The following is a 21669-nucleotide window of genomic DNA, read 5'->3' on the forward strand; positions in this document are numbered from 1 at the left end:
CTGTCGGGGAAATGTCTGTGCAGAGTCACTCATGGTCACCTGTGGAAGGGACTGGGTTATCATCTGTTATTAAAAAAGAGTCAGCCAAGCCGGTCGTGGTGGCGCAAGCTTGTAATCCCAGTATTGGGGAGGCTAAGACAGGAGGATCGCGGTGCGCCGACAGCCTCAGCTACTTAGGCCCTCCACAACTTAGTGAGACCCTGTTTCAAGATAAAGAATAAAAAATAGGGAAGGGGTTGTAGCTCAGAGGTCGAATGCACCTGGGTTCCATCCCCAGTAACACACACACACACACACACACACACACACACACACACACACCAGCCAAGTAGCTGGACTTGGTGGTGCATGCTTGTAATCTCAGCATTTGGGAGGCAGGGAAAGGAGGATTGAGGTTCGCAGAGAGCCTCAGCTACTTACTGAGGCTGTCTTCGACTTAGTGAGACCTGTTTCAAAATAAAGAATAAAAAATAAGACTAGGTATGTAGAGGAGGTAGAATGCCCCTGGGTTCAATTCCTAACACACACACACACACACACACACACACACAGACAGAGCCAAGTGTAACTTTCCTGATTCCTGTGTGAGAGAACCTTGTTGGTATGGTGGTCGGGATGTGCTGGACTGGCGCTTTTGAAGGCTTGGCGTGGCCAGCCAGTGTGACTCCTCGGTCCTTCTCACCCCTGGCCTTGCGTTTCAGCCTTTGGTCCTGGCTTTTTTTTTTTTTTTTTTTTTTTTGCAGTCCTGGGGATGGAACCCAGGGGCATTCTATCTCCAAGCTACACCCCAGCCCAGTTTTTAATTCTTTCTTTTGAAATGGTCTCACTGAGTGGCAAAGGGCCTCACTACGTAGCTAAGGCTGGTTGCGAACTGTGATTCTCTTCGCAGCCTCCAAATGCTGGGATTACAAGTGTGCGCCACCACGCCCCGCTAGTCCTGGCATTTGACAATGTGGAAGCACGGCAGATGGTGCCTCAGGCTCCTTTCCTCCTCTTGTCCCGTGAGGAGTGCTGCCATTTTACCTCCCAGAGGTTTCTGGAAGATGCAGTGCACACTGGGATGTAGTAGGGGCGTGTGTGTGTGTGTGTGTGTGTGTGTGTGTGTGTGTGTGTGTGTATGGGGTCAGCTCCAAAATTTCAATTAATAAATTATGAAATATTATAAGTATGCACAAATTAAAGAGAAGAGTGCAGTGACCTCACCACCCAGATTCAATTGCTATCAAAGATTTTACCACATTGCCCCTCCCTTCCTCCCTCCCTCCCTTCCTTCCTTCCTTCAACCTAGTGAGACCCTCTTAAAGAAAAGGCGTTCCTAGCTCCTTGGTGATGAAGGACTGACGGGGAGCAAATATGCAGGTGCACAGGTGTCTCCTGTGTCCTGATGGGCAACGCGTGTGCACGGCGGCGTGTACACAGCAAGGTGGTGGTCGGCTGTTAGGGTCGTAGGGGAAGAGGTCAGCAGAGGTGCTGAGCAGCGCAGCCTGTCCAGTGGAGTCTCAAGGCTGTCGGCACCAGGCCCAGTGCTGCCCACCTCTAATACTAGTACTTGGGAGGCTGAGACAGGAGGATCACAGGTTCAAAGCTAGTGCATGGTAATTTAGAGAGATCTTACTTCAAAATGAAAACTAAAATAGGACTGGTAGTGTAGCTCAGAGGTCGAGCGTCCTGGGTTGAATCTTTAGTATCCTCCCCCTAAAAGGAAAAAAAGGAAGAAAGAAAAGGTTGTGGGCAAAGAGATGGAAGTGAGTAGGAGGCACGGCCCTGCTCTGAGTGCGGGCGCCTTCTTGTCCCCTCCAGTGTGAACTTAGCCTTGAGTGAGTGCCTCTTTCCAGGCCAGCCTCTGTTCTGGGGACACAATAAATAACACGCAGTCTTCCAATGCGGGAAGGCTCAACCGAGTGGGGGATTTCGACACACAAACAGGTAATTTTACCCAATAAATACATCAGCGGAGATCTGATAAATGGAGGGCTCATTCTTGGCGAAACAGCGGAGCTGGCTGGATCATTAATCATTGCGCCGCGAAGTCAGAGGTTGACGTGCACTCGTCACATTATAGTCATGGAATCCTAATGTTATTAGCATTTGTCACCAGCACTACGGAGGCTCTTGATAGACTGCTCGGCACTTAGACGAGTTCCGCTTTGAACCCCTCGGCTCGGCGACACGGGCCACAGCGTTCCTTCTCACCGTCTCTGTTGATACCTTTTATTTTTTCCGTGGTACTGAGGATGGACCCCAGGGGCATTCGACCTCCGAGGTACACCCCCAGCCCTATTTTTTATTCTTTATTTTGAAACAGCATCTCACTGAGTTGCAGAGGGCCTCACTAAGTAGCTGAGGCTGTCCATGAACCATGATCCTCCTGTCTCAGCCTCCCGAATGCGGGGATTCCAAGCGTGTACCACCATGCCCGGCTTGTTCCGACCTTCTCATGGGGGCTTCCCCTAAGAGGCCCCCTCGCACACCTGCTCCAGCTGCTGTCACACCCTGCTCCCACCAGAGTTCACCATCATTATCTGCGCGCGGCAGGGTGTCCCAGCACACTCGCTGCCAGGGCGTGCGCACGGCCTCTCACGCCCCACGGCCCCGCTCCCACCTGTGCTGGCCTCGCCTTACTTCCTCATCAGTCCCGATGAACCGACCGACTCCCGTGAGCTGAGTCGACGTCCAGTGACGAGTGGGAGGAGCGGCGGGCGCCCGCATCTTTGAATGAGGGCTAAGAGTTCAGATTTCCTGACCTCACCCCAGACGTGCCCAGATCAGCAGCTCACGGTGCACAGGGCGTGGTGCCATCTTTATTTTATGGTCTTCATAAAATGACTCTGCCCACCGGCCCCATGTGTGGACCACTGCAGTGGAGGCCAAGGGGGCTCGTCCCGAGCGTCCACCAGGAAGTGCATGCTGGGTAGGCTGGAGGGAGGCTCCAGGCAGCCATGTCTTTGAACCAGACCTGCTAGGCTGAGGCTCAAGCCCCAAATCCTTTTCCCTAACCCCTTGGAGCCCCTGAATGACCAGCGCCACGCAGGGTCCTGTTGGCCCGCTTCTTCATGGAGGTCTTTGGGGGAAAATACTTGGGCTAGGAATTGTTGTCAGAGGGAAATAGAATAGATGACTCTATGATTCTGTGACCGTAAGACGACCCTTCTCAATGGGCAGCTCAGGAGGAGCGGCGAGAAGACCACCGTCCACTGTGCTGCTTGTCTAACGTTTCAGAGAAACATTTTACTGTTAAGTTTACTGTCCTTGGCAACTGATGAGGAAGGCCCATCAAGTAGTATTTTTTTGAGAAAACATATGTAACTCAACTGCATGCCATGGGAAAGTCAAATTTTAAGTTTATTAGAATTATTTCAGAAAGGCATTTTTTAAATTATGTCTTCATAGAAGAGAAAAAGTACATGACATTTTTAATGTGTTAAGAGAAAGTATAATAGAAGCCATTCTTAGTGTATGAAGAGGAAAATATAAGCCCCCCCCTTTTGGTACCAGGGATTAAACTCTACCTCTTAGCATGTCCCCAGCCCTTTATTTTTATTTATTTATTTATTTTTTGTGGTACTGGGGTTGGAACCCAGGGGCCTTCTATCTCTGGGTAACACTCCCAGACCTATTTTATATTTTATTTGGAAACAGGGTCTCACTAAGTTGCTGAGAGCCTCACTCAGTAGCTGAGGCTGGCTTCGAACCTGCGCCATCCTCCTGTCTCAGCCTCCCAAGCGCTGGGATTACAAGTGTGCGCCACCACGCCTGGCTCTACTTTTATTTTGAAATGGGGCCTTGCTAAGTTTCTGAGACTGGCCTGGAACCTCAAGTGCTGGGATTATAGGTGCACACCGCTGCACCTGGCCTAGAAGCTATGTTTAATGTATAAAGAATGTGCCACTTCGGAGTTCTTGTGCAGCATCGGGGGACACAAGGGAAGTGTCTTTTGTGTCCTTTTGATATTGAAAGTTGTGGCTCTTGTCTTTCAGCTGACACTGAATGCTTTTCCGTCCGGCCCTTGGCCCTTTGCTGCAGGTACACACAGAGGCTGGGCTGCCGTCCAGATGCGTCTGCTCCACGAGCTGGTCTATGCTTCCCGGAGAATGGGGAATCCTGCGCTGTCGGTGCGGCACCTGTCCTTCCTCCTGCAGACCATGCTGGACTTCCTGTCGGACCAGGGTGAGCACAGGCACAGTGTAGTTTTTTTCAGGGCGTCGTGAAGGCTGCCTGGGCGAGGTTAGTGGGCAGCCGGCCGGCAGGTGGCCTGGCCCTGGCTCTGGCCTGACCTTCCCCTTACAGGTGTGCCTTTCCGCTGCCACCCCCACTGCTTGCCCCAGGTGGTGTCCTCTCCTGGTGTGTGTCTCCTCGGGTGGCCGCGAGGCCTAGATGTGTACAGTGAGCAGAGCAGACCCCTCCCTCGGAACGAAGCTGGACACGTGTGTGCAGCTGCCCCGCGCCGGCCCTGTCCTGAACTGAGGGAGAAGAGACGCTCCTGCCGAGTCCGTCGGCTGCCCGGGCCCTGCACTCCCTTCAGCCCCGTGGGGCCTCGTGCCTGGGATGGCACTCACGTCTTCCTCCCACCATCTCACACCTGTCTTAAACTGCAGCTGCGTCTGCAGCGATTCCTGCGGTCGTTTATATTAGAAACGCGCTCTCCTCGTGGGCGCCCTGCGCCTCGGGTCACACTGCTCAAGTGCCCAGCGCTCGCCCCGCTCCCTGGCCCTTCTCTGGGCAGCTGCCGCTTTCTCCTGGGCACTAGTGGAGGCCGCGCCGGCTCTGCTGCGCCCGCAGGCGGCGCGGCGTCTCCCGTGCGTGTGTCTCTGGCGTTGCGTTTGGGTTGCCGAGCTCTCCCCCGGCAGTGTCCAAGCTGAGCACTGAGACCCTGGTGGGAAGCACCTCGATGGATGGTTGGCTCCTTGGATCGTCCGTGAGGTCGGCCAGGAGCCCACCACAGGGTGCGCGCCCAGAAGGCCCATCTTTCTTGGGGCTAGGCTGAGTGAGGGTGCTGGGGGCACCTGCAGGGTCGGCCCCCTCGTGCCCGGTTACCTGTTTGCTCTCTATATGCCCCAGGTGCCCCAACCTCCTCTTCTCTCCTGGATTTCATGAACTGACTGTGGTGGGAGCTGAATCTGAGTGCTTCCCCCCTTGCCCGCAACCAGGCCCCTGTCCCCGAGCCAGGGCTCCATTCTCCTGTGTCCCCACCAGCCTCAGGCACCTGCGGGTTCGTCCTGAGCTGTGGACACCACCCCCTGTGGCCAGGAGCCCCTCATACACACCTTTACCCCGGGACCCCCAGACGGGGCTGCTGTCTTCATGCACCATCATGGGGACCGCTCAGTGACCGGCCGCGGTGACAGGTCGGCGCCTGGCGCCCCCAGCAGCCTGCTGCTTGCCTGTAGATGTCACGCTTCTCGGGGCCTGTGCTAATCAGGACATTGGAAACACTCGCTGCTTGCTAAGTGGCTGCGCTTGGGCGAGGACCTGCTAAGTGGCACGATCCACTCCACTCGCCTACGCCGGCTGATGAGCCTGACCTTCTCCACGCCAGGCACGAGGCCCCGTCCTGGCTTCACGCGGCCGCGCCGGCAGCCTCACGCGCCTCACGTTTGCCTCTGCACGTGCCGTGGCCCTGCGAGGAGCAGAGGCCGGGCACGCGGAGCCTGTGGCTGAAAGGCCTGAGCGTGGATGTGAGTGTTTGCCGGGACTCGGGCTCCGCGGCCGCCTCCAGGTTGCAAAGAAAACCTCCGCATGAACGTGCGGCGAGGGTCCCACTGGGGCCTCTGGGGTTTTCGTCTCTGACCCTAACCTTCCCTGCCTTTCTTTCTTATCCCGTTTACTTTTTTGCGGTACTGGGGATGGAACCCAGGGGCATTCTACCTGTGAACCACACCCCCAGCCCTATTTTTTATTCTTTACTTTGAGTTGCAGAGGGCCTCACTAGTAGATGAGGCTGGCCTGAACCGCGTTCCTCCTCTTTTAGCCTCCCAGATAGCTGGGATTACAAGCGTGCGCAACCACGCCCGGCTTCCTGTTTACATTTGGAGATTTGTTTGCTTTTAAACCTACCCTGCTATCACTGAACTTAGTTCTTATGTGATCCTTCAGAAAGGGTGACGCGTGCACCCTACGAGTAACCAGACATTTTCTAATAGGTCAAATCGACCTGTTATACATGTAAAATATTTAAATATAAAATATAATTGAAACAACGTATCTAATTGTGGCCCCTGGTCTGGATGAGACCAGTTGAAATAAAGCACAAGCGTAGGGTTGGGGTCGCGGAAGGCCCGGGTCCCAGTGTCTCCCCGGTGGCCGCGTGCGGGATTGTGAGTGTGGCCGGGCCCTTGGCCCCACGCCTGTGCTGTGATCTCTCTTTAGTGTATCGTGGACCAGAATCCTGAAAACAACTCGCTTTCTCTCTCTTTCTCTCTGATCTACTGGAAGTGCTGGAGGAGAAGCTCCCTTTAAACCGAGTTTGAATTCAGTGTGGCAGCTTTCCCTTTGCAGTTAGGGTAGAGGGGACTCTTGATCTACATCTGGACTGCGGGGCCCGGGGTGCCCAGTGTGATTTCCTCCCAGGTGGCTCATGGGAAGCCGGGAGTCCCCACTGCAGCAAGCACTCCTTTGTAATGTTTTGTGGGGTGGCGAATTCCCTGGCGAAGCCAGTGTGCTCCCATGTGTCTCTGTTCTCACTAGACAGCTGCTCTTCCTTCTTGATGAACCAGGAGCGTGCGCTTTCCTGGGCAGTGTGGAGCGCGGGGCTCCGCTCGCCCGGCGTGGGGAGGCGAGGCAGGCCATGATGGATGGGGCCCCGGCCGTGTGTGTGCCGTGACAGAAAGCTGTCTGCCCATAGCATGTTGTGAGTATCTAGAGGTTGCTGGCGGTCCTGCTAACCAGTGATTTAAAGGCACATCGTTTTAAAGAAGAACTTGGGGCGTTTGATACTGCTGGACACAGCTGTGTGCATGGAGTGCGTGTGGCTAACTGAACCGGTCAGGAGGGTGAGGTGGTCTCCCCTTCACCTCACCCCCCACCGGAGCCTCACACCAGTAATTAAGTCCTTCCCTGGGCCTTGGTTTTCTCATTTTGACAAGGGGACCTGGCAACTTCTCTATGGTAGTTTGTTTTTTTTAATGCCAGATATTTTGATTTACTGGGTGACCTTTCCCCTCCAGAGCTCAGGGCGCCACTGGCAGGCCTGGGAAGTGGCAGTTGTAAACGTGGCTGCCTCCGAGTTAAGCCTGGAGTGGAAATGCGGGGAGGGGAGGGCCTTCCCAGCCTGGGCCACGCGTAGGCCTCTCCTGGCGGCTTGCAGTGGGACCCCTTGCCTGGCCTGCCCCACAGGTGCGCCTCGTATGATGGAGCTTCTGTTATTTTGGGAGTAGGAGCACTGACTTGGGGACTCATGGACTTTTTCCTGCCTGGGTCTGGAAGTGTGCCATGGCAGCTCGAGGTCGTGGAAGGTGCTGGGCGTGTGTGGCCAGCACCCAGGTCTGCTCAGCCGTGCCGCCTTCATCAACTGGGAACTCAAAGGGCGTCTTGCTATGTCCGTGGGAGACTGACTGAGTACTGACTCAGTGACCCGCGCCCCCTGACACGTGAGCTCCTGGTCTCCCAATTTCTTCCCCGTGCCCCAGCCTTGGGCACCAGGCAGCCCCTGGGCATCTTGTGCCACCTCTGCCACGGTGGCGCTCAGACCGAGTGGCTTTCTCAAAACGAGCAAACATGTTGATTGAGAAATAATCTATTCACCATGTAATCCGTCCACTTAAAGTAGCCCGATCTGTTCATGGGTTTTAGAGGTGCTGGATCTTGTGACAACATCCTGATCTGTGAATACATCGTACCCAGAGAGCGAAGCCAGGCGTAGGGGACCCCAGGTCCACACTGCCTGTCAACAGAGCAGGGGTGGCCCTGGAGCCGGCCATCACAGGCCCCGGTGCCCCCCAGGGACGCGGCCCTGCCCCTAACTCCCCATCGGCCAAGCCACCTGCTCTGGGTGTCCTGGCACTTGCCATGCACGCCCCTCCCCCTCCCCCGGGGCGCCCCTCCGTGCTGTCTTACCTTCAGGGCTGTCATGGGTTCTGGGTCAGGTCTTCGGCAGGAGCCCCCACCTCTGACCATCCCCTTGCTGCCCACTGGTGTCTTCTTCACTCTGCCTCTGAGTTCCCCTCTGAGGCGTGCCCAGTTGTGGTTTCCCTTTACTCGGACCTCCCCACCTGCCTCCTGCTCCTGTGGTTAGACCTGGCTCTGCACTGTGACCCAGGCTCCCTTCAGGCTGCCTCCTCTCCAGCCATGTCCCTGGCCCAGTGGCCTCGATGCTCATGCCAGGCTCCGCGTGCCCCAGGGTCCTGGACGACGAGGACACCAGCCTGTCCTCTTCGCTGCTGCCTGTCACCCAGTCTCCCCCAGAGGACGGGAGCAGCCTTGCTGGCGCCCCGGCATCCCGCAGCTGGGGTGAATGCATACTTGCTCAATGGAACGACCTCCCTTGAGTACTTACCTGCACGTGGCTCTGTGCCTCCGTCCCTGTAGTGTGGCGGTGGCCGTTTAGGGGAGACCAAGTGTCAGCGCCCCTTCAGTGTGTGCTGGGACTCGCCTCGTCAGGGCCACCGGTGTCCAGCAGTGTCACCCTGGTGGGGTGGAGATGGCACGTCTGCGAATCCAGGAGACTAATGGTTATCCTCGTGTTGTCTGACCCAGGCAGAGTTTGCTGTCTTGGAATAGGTCATTTTGAGGGCGGATCCAGCCACACTACTCGCCCTGTGGCAGCGTCTTTGCTGGGGGCCGCGTCCTGCCTCACAGGGCACACGCCCGTAAGGGACGCTCCGCGCAGGATCGCCGCCTCGGCCTCGGTACCCACGTGAAGGCTCGCCTCAGCAGCAGGCGTGGCCACACGCCCAGCTTGAATATTGTTTTCATATATTTGTTGGTCACTTGTATGTTTTCTTTTGAGAAATGTCTTTTTAGTTCATTTGCACGTCTATTGACTGGATTATTTTTGTGTTAAGATTTTTGGGTTCTTTGTGTATTCTGGATATTAATCTTCTGTGGGAAGAGTGGCGGGCCGACTCTCTAAGGGTAGGAGGCTTCTTGCTAAAGTGGCCTAGCAGGGATGGCAAGGCAGGGTGGGGGGCTCAGCAGGCTGAGGCCCAGGTCTCAAGATAAAGCCAGGCTGAGAAGTGGCCTTCCTGGAGCTTGCTGAGAGCTCGGTCAGGGAGATAGTTGTTAATACATGGTAAACACATATGTTCGCATGTGTGCATCTGACTTGAGGGGTTTGAGGTTATGGGCTTTGGGGACTGGCTGCCTGGCCCCCAGGGAGAGCTTGTTTTGCTGGGTCCTGGAGGACCAAGGTGGGTGTTTGGGGGGTGACCAGAGGGAGCTGGATCATGAGCTGGGACCCGGCAGGCTGCACTGGCCTGCGAGGAGACTGGAAGCCCCGTGGGTTTCGCATCCTCACCAGCCTCCCCATTGGCAGGCTCCTGGGGAGAGACAGGCACCTGGCCAGGAGCTGGAGGAGCCCGGGTGGGATGCTGCCCTCCACAGTGTCAGTGAGCATGTCCCAGCTGAGACCCAGCTGAGGCCACCGAGTTCCAGCCTCCAGATCACACGCTGAGAGCTGACTCAGCCCTGCAGGAGGGTCCCGGGAGCTGATGTTCCAGCCTAGCTAAGTGGACGCAGTCGTGAAGATTTTAATTTCTGGTGTGAATCTCAAGTTCGTTTTCAGGAAGCAGGAGATAAATCCCCATTGAGAAAAAGTGTTTCTTTCTCTCTTTTCTTGTTCTCTCTCTGGCATATTTGATATTTTCCTTATTAACACCTGGGATGACTTTTTGTTTTGTTTTTCTCCTTGGCAAGCCCATAATTACAGGTTTGGATGGACCAGACAGGAATAATAGTGATAATAATTCTTCTCCACTCCCCTGGTTGGAGAAATATCGATCTGATATTATGTGATGCTTTCTGAGTGATCACGAATTGTACTCCAAGAGAAGAAAAAGTAAAGTTATCGGTTTCTTCTCAAATCTTTTTTTTGCTTGTAGAGATGATTAGTGGGGTCTTTTATTTTGATTTTTTTTGCAGTACTATGGATATAACCCTAGTACTAGGAACATTCTAGCTCTGATCTATACCCTCAGCCCTTTTTTTTTTTGTGGTACTGGGGGTGGAACCCAGAGGCTTTGTACCTCTGGGCTATACTCCCAGACCCATTTTATATTTTATTTGGAAACAGGGTCTCACTAAGTTGCTGAGAGCCTCACTAAGTAGCTGAGGCTGGCTTCGAACCCGCGCGATCCTCCTGTCTCAGCCTCCCAAGCGCGGGGATTACAAGCGTGCGCCACCATGCCCGGCTTCCCAGGCCTATTTTTTAATCTTTATTTGGAAACAGGGTCTCACTGAGTTGCAGAGGACCTCACTAAGTAGCTGAGGCTGTCCGCGAACTGCGATCCTCCTGTCTCAGCCTCCGAGTGCTGGTGTTTAGAGTTTTTTTTTAAATGGAGGCCTTTTCTAGGTCTTCCCTAGTTTCTGAACACCACCGTTCTCCAGTTCTCCCTCAGTTGTTATCTATTGGTTAGGAAGTGAATGCTGAGCAGCGCCCCTGCCGCCTGGCCGCCCATGGCGGGGTTCTGCGTCCCTCTGTGACTCTGCCTCTGGGACCCCAGTCTTGCCCAAATCCCATTCATAACGCATGTGCACCCCATGAGCTTTCTTTTCACGTGTGCTTTTATCAAAAAGAAAGATGATGTATGGACTGTGGTCCCTGGGGGGCCCAGATGGAGGTTGAGCTGCACCCGCGAGGGCTGTACGGATGCAGAAGTTCAGCCCCATGGCCGCCGCTGCCCTCACCCAGGGTGGCTCAGCACACCGGCAAACTTTTCCCCTCATCTCTTATAATCCTGGGCACTTAAAAGTATATTCTTTACTGTTTTTTTTAAATGTACATAAATTTTAAAGTATAAAGTAGTGTTGAAAACAGAGACGACTGACTGCCTACACCCTGGTCTTGGAGGGTGTGGTAAAGTCCCATGGCTGCAGTAGCCGAGGCCTCCTGTGAGGTGAAGCAGCCGACTTCAGGCGTGGCCGTGGGTGAAGGGCCTGTGTGTTCTTTGCTCTGATTCAGAGCTGAACGCAGCCTCTGCATTTGGCTCTCGGCCCTTAGCTCCACGGAGCAAAGCGTAGAGCTTCGATGTGAACTCGGGCACAGACGAAGGGCCGACGGACTGCAGAGTGTGCTTCCCTGCTTTCCACGCCCAGCGTGCTTGTCCCCGTACCTCTCCCTGCTTGTGCATGTGGTTTTCTCCGGAGTTTTAATTTGCTGCATTTCATTTTTCACCTGGGCTGGGAGAAGGCCAGGTATGCATATGAACTGCTCGGTTACAAGGAGTCCTGGTGGGCGTTCTTCAGTAAAGGTGGACTTGGCTCCGTTGCAGTTGATCCAGTCCCCTCTGTCACCTCAGCCATAGGCAGAAGCGACTGCACAACCCGGCAGAAACGAAGGGAGCTGGGCCTTCCTGTTGCTTGTGTGTTGGGGAGATAAGTGCTGGGTAGTAAATGTCAAGGGCACCTTTTCATGAAATACATTCTTGGTGGAGAGACCACATGCGTAACTAATGAGGTGAGGAGAAACGATCAGCATGTCAAGATATCAGATATATTAGTGGATTTACCAGGAACGGGAACATACTAATTGACCAAGTTGTAAGTGAACCAAAATAGAACGCCCTGGGCGGTGTCAAGGGACCTGGGTCGTCTCCGGGCCTGGTCCCTGGAGGACGGAGGCTTGCAGGGCGCGTGGGTTCTCTGTGCAAAGAGCCAAGCCATCATGGCCCAGGCTCTGCCATTTCCGGCCCAGAATATGGCCAGACGTCCTGCGGGGTCTACTTGTCTCCCATCCCTCCCTCTCTGGTCCAGCCTCTGCTGGGGTGATAAAGTGAGCTTTCTAAGGCAGGTATTTGCTCAGAGCGTTCTTCTGGACAAATAGCTTCAGTGCCTTTCTCTGCTGACAGCAATCAGGTTTGGGTTCCCCAGCACGTTCCACTGTTTTCTGCCCCAATCCACCTCTAGTGGCTGCTGCTCCCGGAACGGGGCCTCCGCATCCAGCTGCTGCGTGCCTCTGCTGGCTCCCCACAGCCAGGGCACTGCCCACCTCCTGCCTTCTCCCTGGACCCCTTCAGGCAGTCCACTGTTCGAGGGGCAGTTTCTCCACTCATGTATTATAGCCTGTATCCACTTTTAATTACTGGCCTTCATGTCTGTGAGCTGCCGTGAAAAGCTGGCAGCTGGACTCGTGTCTCTTATTATCTTCAAACCCAAGCCTAAGCCAGATGTAGTGGCACACACTTGTAATCCCAGTACTCAGGAGGCTAAGAACGGAGGATCGCAGGTTCGTGGCCAGCCTAAGCTACTCAGGCCCTCCACAACTTAGACCCTGTTTCAAAATAAAGAATAAAACATAGGGCTGGGGGTGTAGCTCAGAGGTAGAATGTTCCTGGGTTCCATCCCTAGCACCACAAAAACAAAAACAACAAAAGCAAACCATGCCTATTGGAGTCTGGCTCCTAGAGGCCCAGTAAGCACTTGTTAAGTCGAGCGGCCTTCGTTTACTGGGGCACCAGTCCCCAGTGTGGCCAGCGAGGCTCTGGCCAGTGTCCTCACTGTGCGGTGGTAAGGCTTGGAGCCCACGGAGAGGAGCTGGACGTGTGTGTGCTCAGCGTGTGGTGCTGATGTGCCTGACGTGGACTTGTTTCTGACTTCCAGAAGAGCGCTTCAGCCTATGGCGTCCTTGTGCCACGAACCGTCCAGGTTTCTGTTCTGATGAGCGTGAACGCACTGTTGGGACAAGATGCTGTGTGTACGGAGTGGGGACAAGGACACTTGTTCTGGGTGGAAGAACGTGTGGCTGTGATCTTTGGACTCAGGCAGAGCTGGCTTCACAGCCTGGCCCATCTATTAAATGTGACCTTTGACAATTTATTGACTTGACTAAGTCTGATCCCAGCTGTAAAATTAAGGAGTGAGTGTCTGGTTAGCTGGAGGATTACCTGAAATTACGTGGATCAGCCGCCTGGTGTAGTGCTGCAGTAATTTGCACTTGGGGAATGTTAGCCTCCGTTTTCACTTTACCGCTTGCTGGATAGCCATTTCCCTCTGATGCCCTGTGGTTCTTCAGTGCAAAGACCTAGGCATCTTTAAGCTTTTCATGGGCGTCACTCAATCTGACCAGCTAAGGGTGTCAAAAGATGGGTTCTCTGCAAGCTTTTCACAGCCAGGTGGGAACAGATGAAACCTTCTATTTGGCTCTGCCTGGTTTTCCATAACTGACCAGTTTTCTTTGCAAAGCCTTTGGCTCAGTGGTGTGGTGCAGGGACACATTCATTGCTAAGGGTGACTTAGACGATCAAAACGTAGGCACGGCTCTCTTACGTGAGAGCAAGACAGGCAGAATCTCTGAGTGTGGGATTTGAGCCAGAAGGAAGCGGTGGGGTTTTCACTTGTGGCAGAGTCTCAGAACTTGATGTCACTGGAAAGGCCGTGTGGACCAAGACTGAGGGCTTGCTCAGCGTCTGGCGTGGTTTTCTGGACAGAGGACAAGACAGGAGTTAGGAGTGAGACCTGTCGTCAGGCTCCTTCCCACCTGTGGCCTTCTTGTCTCTCTGGCCCTCTGTGCCCCTTGTGGGAAGGCAGGAGTGGACCAGGTGGCCAGTCACAGATGCCCGCTTGTATAGTGTAAAGCTCTGCCCAGTGCTGGACCTCAGAGTTGGTGCAGAATCTTCAGTCTGTTAATATTTTCTGTCGCTTCTGTGTGAGGAGTTTAAAATGCCAAAGTGCATTGAACAGCCAGGCGTGGCGGCGCACACTTGTAATCCCAGCGTTCGGGAGGCTGAGACAGGAGGATCGTGGGTCACGAACAGCCTCAGCTACTTAATGAGGTTCTTTGCAATTCAGTGAGACCCTGTTTCAAAATAAAAAATAAAAAAATATAGGACTGGGGGTGTATTTTGGAGATAGACTGACCCTGGGTTCCATCCCCAGTACAAACAAAAAACAAACAAACAAAAAAAAACTGTTGGCGAAGCGGAGGATATGCAGGTATCATAGCGCCACCATGGGTCAGAGAGGGGGTGCTCCTGTGGCCGGGCCACTGAGCTCCCAGGGGCGTGAGGTGCCAGGTGGACCCGGGCACAGGAGCTGGAGCGCCTTGCCCCTCGGAGAGCAGCCTGCTTATCTCTGACACGATGGATGCGCCACGCTCCGGGAGCTCGGTTATTAGCTGCCTCTGTATCTCTCATCTCCAGCTCACTGTTCTCATAGTTTGCTTTTGATTAGAAAGTTCACAGCTACACTCCCAGCACCTGCATGGCTGACTGCTCACGGTGCACCGTGCCCCACGCAGCCGGTCTCTGGCCTGCCAGCTGGCCTCGTCCGCGGTGGGCGATGGGGTTCCCTGCCTGTCCCTGTGCCGTGTGTGCCCGTGGGAGGCGCGGGTCTGTTCCCTGCTCTCCCTCTGGCGGCCCGGGTCCCAGTCACCGGAGCTACCTACCTCTTCATCCACACCGACGAGTCCTGATCTTCTCAGCCTGTCACTCATATGGGCCAGTGTTGGCCTGCTGAAGTTTGATTAATTACTAGCGTTCTTGCCCAGCCAGTAATTATCTTCAGAAGGCTCCTCCTGTGACACCTTTCCTCAAATGCAACACGTTTGAGATGCAGAGAGAGAATGACCAGGCTTTGGGCCTCTGGGTCCTGAGCACGCTGGCCCCGTGGTTGCTGGGCCCTGGCGTGTGTGCCTCTGTTTCCTGAAAGACGTAAGCCCTGGCCGTTGCCTGAGACGGCAGCCACTGCGAGGAGGCTGTTTTGCAGGGAGAAAGTCCAGGCCTCCTGGGTGGCCCCTGGAGGAGCTGGATTGCAGCTGGCCGTCCTGCCCCGGAGCTGGGTGGCAGCAGTGACTCCCCCGCCGCCCTCCACCGTCTCGGGCAGGCCAAGTGCACTCACTTAATGTGGGATCTGGGCACACAGGGCCCTGTGTGCCAAGAGCAGAAGCCACCAGGGGCTGTGTCAGCTGCATCAGATACCACACCCCTGGCCTGTCCCTGCACCAGCGGGGTTATCTATCAACTGAGATACGGTTGTTATTTGTTTGAAAGACAAAAATTGGATGAGATAGAAAATGTCAGATGTAATTTATTCGGCTGCTCCTTCATTTTGCCGCCAGCTCATTACTTTGCTACTCAGCCCAAAGAAAACGCATTAAAAGTTCGCCATTCGTCAGTGTCACAGTAGATGGGACCCGGCCAGGCGAGGCGGTGCTGTCCAGGGCCTTGATCTTGATGAGACGGGTCTCAGTCTCTCATTCTGTCGCGTTTCTCGGGGTCGAGAAGGCAGGAAATGAAAGAAGTCATGCGGTGCCTACAGATGTCTAGTGGGCCTGTGTTTTGACATGGCCCTGGTTCGCAGTTCCAATCCAGCCCTCTCACTGGCTGTGGGATGGGGTGGGGGCGGGGCCTGAGGCTGTCAAGACCGACTCCTGGGCAGGATCGCAGCCGGCCCTGGAGACGTTAGGAATGCCTGATGCGCCCAGTCGTTGGGTCATGAAGACGCCTCTCACTTGGACGCTGGGTACACAGTACCTGAGGGGCGCGGCCCTCCCTGACGGAGCGTGTCCATTTCCCTCACATTCTTCACCTTAGGGAAGAAAAACTGAGCAGCCAGAAGAGAAGTTTCGGCTTCAAAAAAATTATCAAATTAGTTCTTCATCAAGGACCATGATTTGATGTGAAACAAAGGTTACTGAGGCCCAGAAGTTACAAAGAGGATCAGTGAAGGCTTACATGTTAAAAATTATTCAAAGATGGATGGTGTGGGATTTTAGACTGACTTAGTCTATTAAAAATACACTCTTTTTAAAAAAAATTTAAAAATCTGATTTTATAGACTTCCGTTCCTGACTTCTGAGCCTGTTTCCAAGTGAAGGCCGGCTTGCCTCCTGAGGCCTCCTGAGGTCCTGGCTGTGTCCTCAGTTGGCGCCATCTTTTCCTCCCACGTTTCCCGGTTGAGTTACGGCTGATGCCGCTCTCCTCGCCTGGGAAGTGTAAAGTCTTTGGAGTCAGCTGCATATCGTCCTGTTTGCCCTGTATTCTGTTGATTGGTTGGAGTGTCCACTCTGACGGCTGAGCCTCTCACTTGGGATTCTTCTACCTGTCACAGTCACGGCCCCGCTTCAGACTTTCCACCCCTCTTACCTGGATCAGTGCAGTAGACTGTCAACATCATGCCCTGCTCCCTGGCTCTGCTCCTTCCAATCCATTCTTGACATGGAGTCAGAATTCTCTCCTGAGCGCAGAAGCTGAATCACATTCGGTTCCTCAGGAACCTGCAGTGTCTACCCCTTGTCTGTCCACTGAAGCCTCAGCTCCAAGGTAAAGACGTTCACGATTTGATGCAAACCCTTTTGCAAGCCTGGTTGCAGCCCTTCTCCACGCATGCTTCATGAATACTGGCCATTAGGGCTCTTTCCGGACACCGCGAGGTCTTCATGCTGTTTCTAGTGTGGTATTCTCGCCCTTCCTCTTTCTCTGGTCCCCCTGTTATTAAAAATCCATTCCAGCGATCTAAGGTGGGGATTGTCCTTATTCCAGTGGATGGATATTCAATATTTGCTTGTTAAGTGAATATTGAGTGAAGTATGAAATAATTTTGGAAGGAAGGGAGGCGGCTGAGCGTATTTCACGTGAGAGACTACAGGAGTAATTCTTTCCAAGCTCGGATGGCCTCTCTGTGCAACAGGGACGGCAGGGGTACTTTGGTAGGTGTTGGGAAGATTTAAGGCGCTAATTCATGGGGTGCTTGGCACAGAGCCTGGCGTCCAGCAGCATCTGGGCAGTTTGGGAGCAGCTGCAAAGCACCTTACATTAAGCCTCTGCCTCTGGGCAGGCGGAGGCCCTCATAGGCTCTTCACACCACTGCTGAAGGTTGGCTCTCACACCCGCACGTTCACAGCCAGAGGCTGCCCAACAAAGGTGCCCAGAATGTGCAACGGGCAAGGATGCTCGTCAGTCACCACGCCAGGAAACTGAAGTCCACAGGCAAAGGGATGAGGCGCGGCCTCCGCTCTCACCAACGCAGCCAGCCCCGCTGGAGTGACACGCACGCGGGAATCCCAAACCCCAGACCTCTGCAAGAGGACACAGGAAAGCTCCGTGGCCTTGACAGCAGCAAAAATGGAGAAATGGGTCTGCGTGAAAGCAAGAAACTTCTGGACAGCAAAGGAAGTAACAGGGTGAAGAGAACCTACAGAACTCAGGGAAATATTAGCAGATTCTACATTTGTCAAGGGATTCTGACCCTCCTTGTTTTCTATTAAACTTCTTGAAAACTCAATTTTATGTGTTTTAAAATAATTTTATTATACAAAAATGTATGCTCTTTAGGAATCTTGAAAAACATCTGCAGAGGAAAAGTGCATAATTCTACATAGACAAGCACTCTTAAGATCTTAGTGTCCTTTTCTGTATTGTTTTCTATTAAAACTGGATGAGTTTTTGTGTGTGTATGGTACTGGGGAATTGACCCCAGGGGCATTCTATCTCTGAGATATACCTCCAGCCCTATTTTATTTTTGATTCTGATACAGGGTCTCACTAAATTTCTAAGGCTGGCCACAAACCTGCGATCCTCCTGTCTTAGCCTCCCAAGTACTGGGATTACAGGTGTGTGCCTCCACACCTGGCTAAAAAGTGGATGGATTTTTTTTTTTTTGTGGTACTGGGGTTCCTGGAAGCCCTTCTACCTCCGGGCTACACTCCCAGACCTATTTTTTTTTACATTTTTATTTGGAAACAGGGTCTCCTAAGCCAGCGCGCTCGGCTGGCTTCGAACCTGCGCGATCCTCCTGTCTCTGCCTCCCAAGCGCGGGGATTACAAGCGTGCGCCACCACGCCCGGCTAAAAGTGGATGGATTTTTAAAAATTAAATTTGCTTGGTAATATTCTATGTCTTGACTTTTCTATATAACACAATAGGCATTGAAGACTTTATAAATGTCATTTTTAATGATTGCTTAAATTTGTATTAACTGTACAACAGTTTAACTATTAAGGTTGGATGTATAGATTATTTCTGTTGTTTCTCTCCTTTCTCCGTCCCTCTCTCTCCCCTCCTCCCCTTCCTTTCACACTGGGCTACAAGCAATTTGTTAAATTTTAAAAATCGGGTCTTGCTAAGCTGTCCAGGCTGGCCTTGAACCTGTGACCCTTCTGAGTAGCCGGGATCACAGGCTTGTGCCACTGCGCCAGGCAAATGTGCAGACTCCTTTGGGTTATTTACTGGGTCTTTATTTTTAAGGTAATGTTTCCTCTTAGGTGTGATATTAAGACCTTGAGAGATGTTTAGAAATTTTCTGGGTAGCACTTTAGATAGGTAATTATATCATAAGTCGAGGGCTTAGTGTAATTGCTTTCCATTTTGGTAGACCATGTTTGTATACTTGAAAGGAACACAGAGAAATATTTAATCTCTCAGTCCTTGAGTGATTCTTATCAGGGACGCCGGCCTGCCACTGCGTAAGTGAAGTGAAGGAGAAATAGGGAGGCAGCGGATGTGGCTCCCTGCACGTTCCCCTCCGCTCAGCATTCTGTTAAGGCCTGTTCTCCTGTTTCACGACGGGTCTTAGCCGTCTCGGGCGTGTCGTCTCACTAATCTGCGTGGTGGTGGCAGGCGGCTCTTCATCCTGCGCGGTGGACCCTCCTGCCACCTGGCCGTGTTGCGGAGGAAGGAGCGCTGCGCCCGTCGTGCCGTGTGGGATGCGAGCCCCGCAGTGCCGGGCGGGCCGCTGCAGGTGCCCGTCTGGGTTTCCCCGCCTTCCTGTGGCCCCGGTGCGGGCGTTGGTCCGGCTAGTTCCGTGGCACCTCGTGCTGTAGCCGGGGTGCGGCTCTACTGTCCCGCAGTTGCTCCTCAGGTGCCAGGGGACTGTGCTGGCTTTGTGGCACGTGCCACGAAGTCTTCCTCCTTCCCTGCCTTCTGAAAGCGCTGGTGTGACTCTCATTGCTTTACTCTCTTATATGCTTGTAGCAAGGCCATCTTGGGAACAGGGGCTTTTTTATGGTGAGACTTTGGTTATAGATACAATGTCTTTATTAATCAGGGGTTATTAAAATTATATTTTTGTATCACTTCCCCCTTAAGAATTAGTCTATTAGACCTGAGTTATCAAGTCTGTAGCGTGTGATTATTGGCGGTCTTTCCTTTTTCTCCCGTGAGTGAGCCAGGACCGCCTTCCCTTGGATGGGTTAGGCCTGCCCTGGAGTTCTCTTCTAGGGCTCATCAGCTTATTCATGTTTCCTGAAAAGCCATTTTGACACCGTTGATGTTCTTTTCTACTTTCAGTTTCCTAGTTCATCAACTATTTTCTTTCTACTTGGGTATAATTTTCTGTTTTCTGTTTAGCGTTCGCAGAGGGGACTTACATAGTTGAGCTGGAGCCTTTCTTTTTCTCTAATTAGGAACATTTACAGCGATAAATTCCCCTCCAAGCACGGCTCCACGTGTCTCGCAGATCTCCGTGTCCTGTGTTTTCAGTGCGTCTGGTTAGAAATAGTTTAAAAACTTCCCTTTGGTTTTATTTGGCCTCGTGTGTGTCCTGCTTCATTTCAGGTATTTAGAGCGTTTGCAGATGTGCTCTTGTTATTGATTCCTGCTTTAATATTGTCATCTTGGGAGAATACACTTTGTATGATTTCAATCTTTTAAAATTGTATTGAGGCTCATTTTACGGCAGGACTTATGGCCTCCTTGGTGTTTCCCCTGGGTCCTTGAAAGAATTTGTGTTCTGCAGTCAATGGGCGTAGTGTTCCATAAATGTCAATTAGGAGAAGGTGTTTGATAGCTTGTTCAAGTCTTCTCTGTCCTTATTGATTTTTTGTCTACTTATTCTTTTAATTATTTTAACTGAGGTGTTAAAACCCTTGACTTTAGAAAACTTGGGAATCTTTTATTCCCTCCCTCCCTCTCTTCTTCCCTTCCTTTCTCGATACTGGGGACTGAACCCAGAGGTGTCCTACTCCTGAGTCACAACCCAGCCCTCTTTATTTTGAAGCGAGGTCTCACTAAATTACCGTGGGCTGGCCTGGGTCCTGCGACCCTCCTGTCTCAGCTGCCCAGGTTCTGGGATTACAGGCATGTGCTAGTGCACCTGACTCCATCATTAACATTTTTTTTTTTTTTTTTTGGTGGTATTAGGGTTCCTGGAAGCCCTTCTACCTCCGGGCTACACTCCCAGACCTATTTTATATTTTTGAAACAGGGTCTCTTACGCCAGCGTGGCTGCCTTTGAACCTGCGCGATCCTCCTGTCTCCGCCCCCCAAGCGTGGGGATTACAAGCGTGCGCCACCACGCCCGGCAACCATCATTAATATTTTAATATTCAAATCAACATTTTAATATTAATGTACAATGAATTTATTGTACATGTTTGAGGCTTATAACATACCGATGGATAGTAAATTGTTACTGTAGAGAAACAAATGAACAGAGCCATCGTTTCACATAACCTCTAATCCAGTACAGCTCTACTCACCTGTCCTCTGGTGGTCAGATCTCCTGATTTTTCATCCCTCTTTGACCTACATCTCTCCGTTTCCTCATCTTCCCCATCGGTGGCAACATTGACTGATTATCTTTGTGCACTTGAACCCCCCCCTTTTAGTATTCCACATAACGGTGAGATTATATAATAATATTCATCTTTTCCTGGTTTATTTCTCAGATCATAAGGTCATAAGGTCCATCATGTTTTGGCAAATGACGGGTCTTCTGCTTTTTGAGGAGGTTGCATAGTATTCCACTGTGTGTGTGTGTGTGTGTGTGTGTGTGTGTGCGTGCGTGCATGTGTGTGTGTGTGTGTGTGTGTGACCACTTGTCTGATCGGTGCCACCTGCACTGCCGGCAGACCTTGAGGGTTGTGCATACCCCCGCGGTGCACTCGGAGCTCAGGCGTCTCCTCTAGGTGTGCACAGAGTAGGAGCGCTGGGTTGGATCCTCGACGTGCTTTTAATTTCTCCAGGATGCTCACGTTGTTTCTGAGGCGCTGCAGCCGTCTGTGCTCCCATCCACAAGGGCCCGGAGGCCCCTCTCTACCTCTTCCCCGACTTTATGATGCGCGGTCAGCAGTCGTCTTGGGAACAATTCAGATCGCAGCTAGGGTTTTCTATTTTTGTGAGTAGAAGTATCAGAATTAATTCTGAGACTAATTCAAATTGTGTCAAGCCACATCTGCACTTTCTCCTCTGTCATCTTCTTTCTCCTTTGCTTTTTTAAAATTTTCTTTCTCAGATTTGGAAAAGAAATCCTTTCTCCTCCTTCCATCCTCTGTCTGTTGGAATACCGTGACTGACCCCACGCCAACATGGTTGTCTGAGGTTATTACTCAGATGACACGGGAAGAAGCTGTGAACTGGCGATGCTCTGGGTCCAGGCAGTGCCGGCTCCTGAAATGCCAAGGGCCCCTGAATGGCTTATGATCAAAAGTTTGGTGACTGCATTTGCTGCTTTGGAAGAGAACAGACAATTAGGTGATAACTGGTTTTCATTAAAACATTGCCTTTGTCCATAGGACTTCTTTAATTTCTTGGGTGGAAAAAACAGCTCTCGAGGGCCTTAGGTGCTGTAATTTGACTGAAATC

The 21669-nt window shown here is 52.5% G+C and overlaps 1 protein-coding gene across 5 annotated transcripts in view; it reads left to right on the forward strand.

Moving 5' to 3' along the window:
• Positions 1-21669, forward strand: part of TRAPPC9 (trafficking protein particle complex subunit 9) — a gene marked incomplete at both ends in the record, with an annotated part of 503715 nt that overhangs the window by 64619 nt on the left and 417427 nt on the right. For 4 of the 5 annotated variants that reach the window (XM_080695229.1, XM_080695231.1, XM_080695230.1 and 1 more), the window contains one exon: positions 4024-4167. The exons of the other annotated variant lie outside the window; for it this stretch is intronic. In XM_080695229.1, the coding sequence (XP_080551355.1) occupies positions 4024-4167 (144 nt within the window). The remainder of the gene's footprint in view (positions 1-4023; positions 4168-21669) is intronic. 5 annotated transcript variants of the gene reach the window in all.

This window comes from Muscardinus avellanarius, assembly GCF_963383645.1.
Source record: "Muscardinus avellanarius genome assembly, chromosome: 4".
In the NCBI taxonomy this organism is placed as follows: Eukaryota; Metazoa; Chordata; class Mammalia; order Rodentia; family Gliridae; genus Muscardinus; species Muscardinus avellanarius.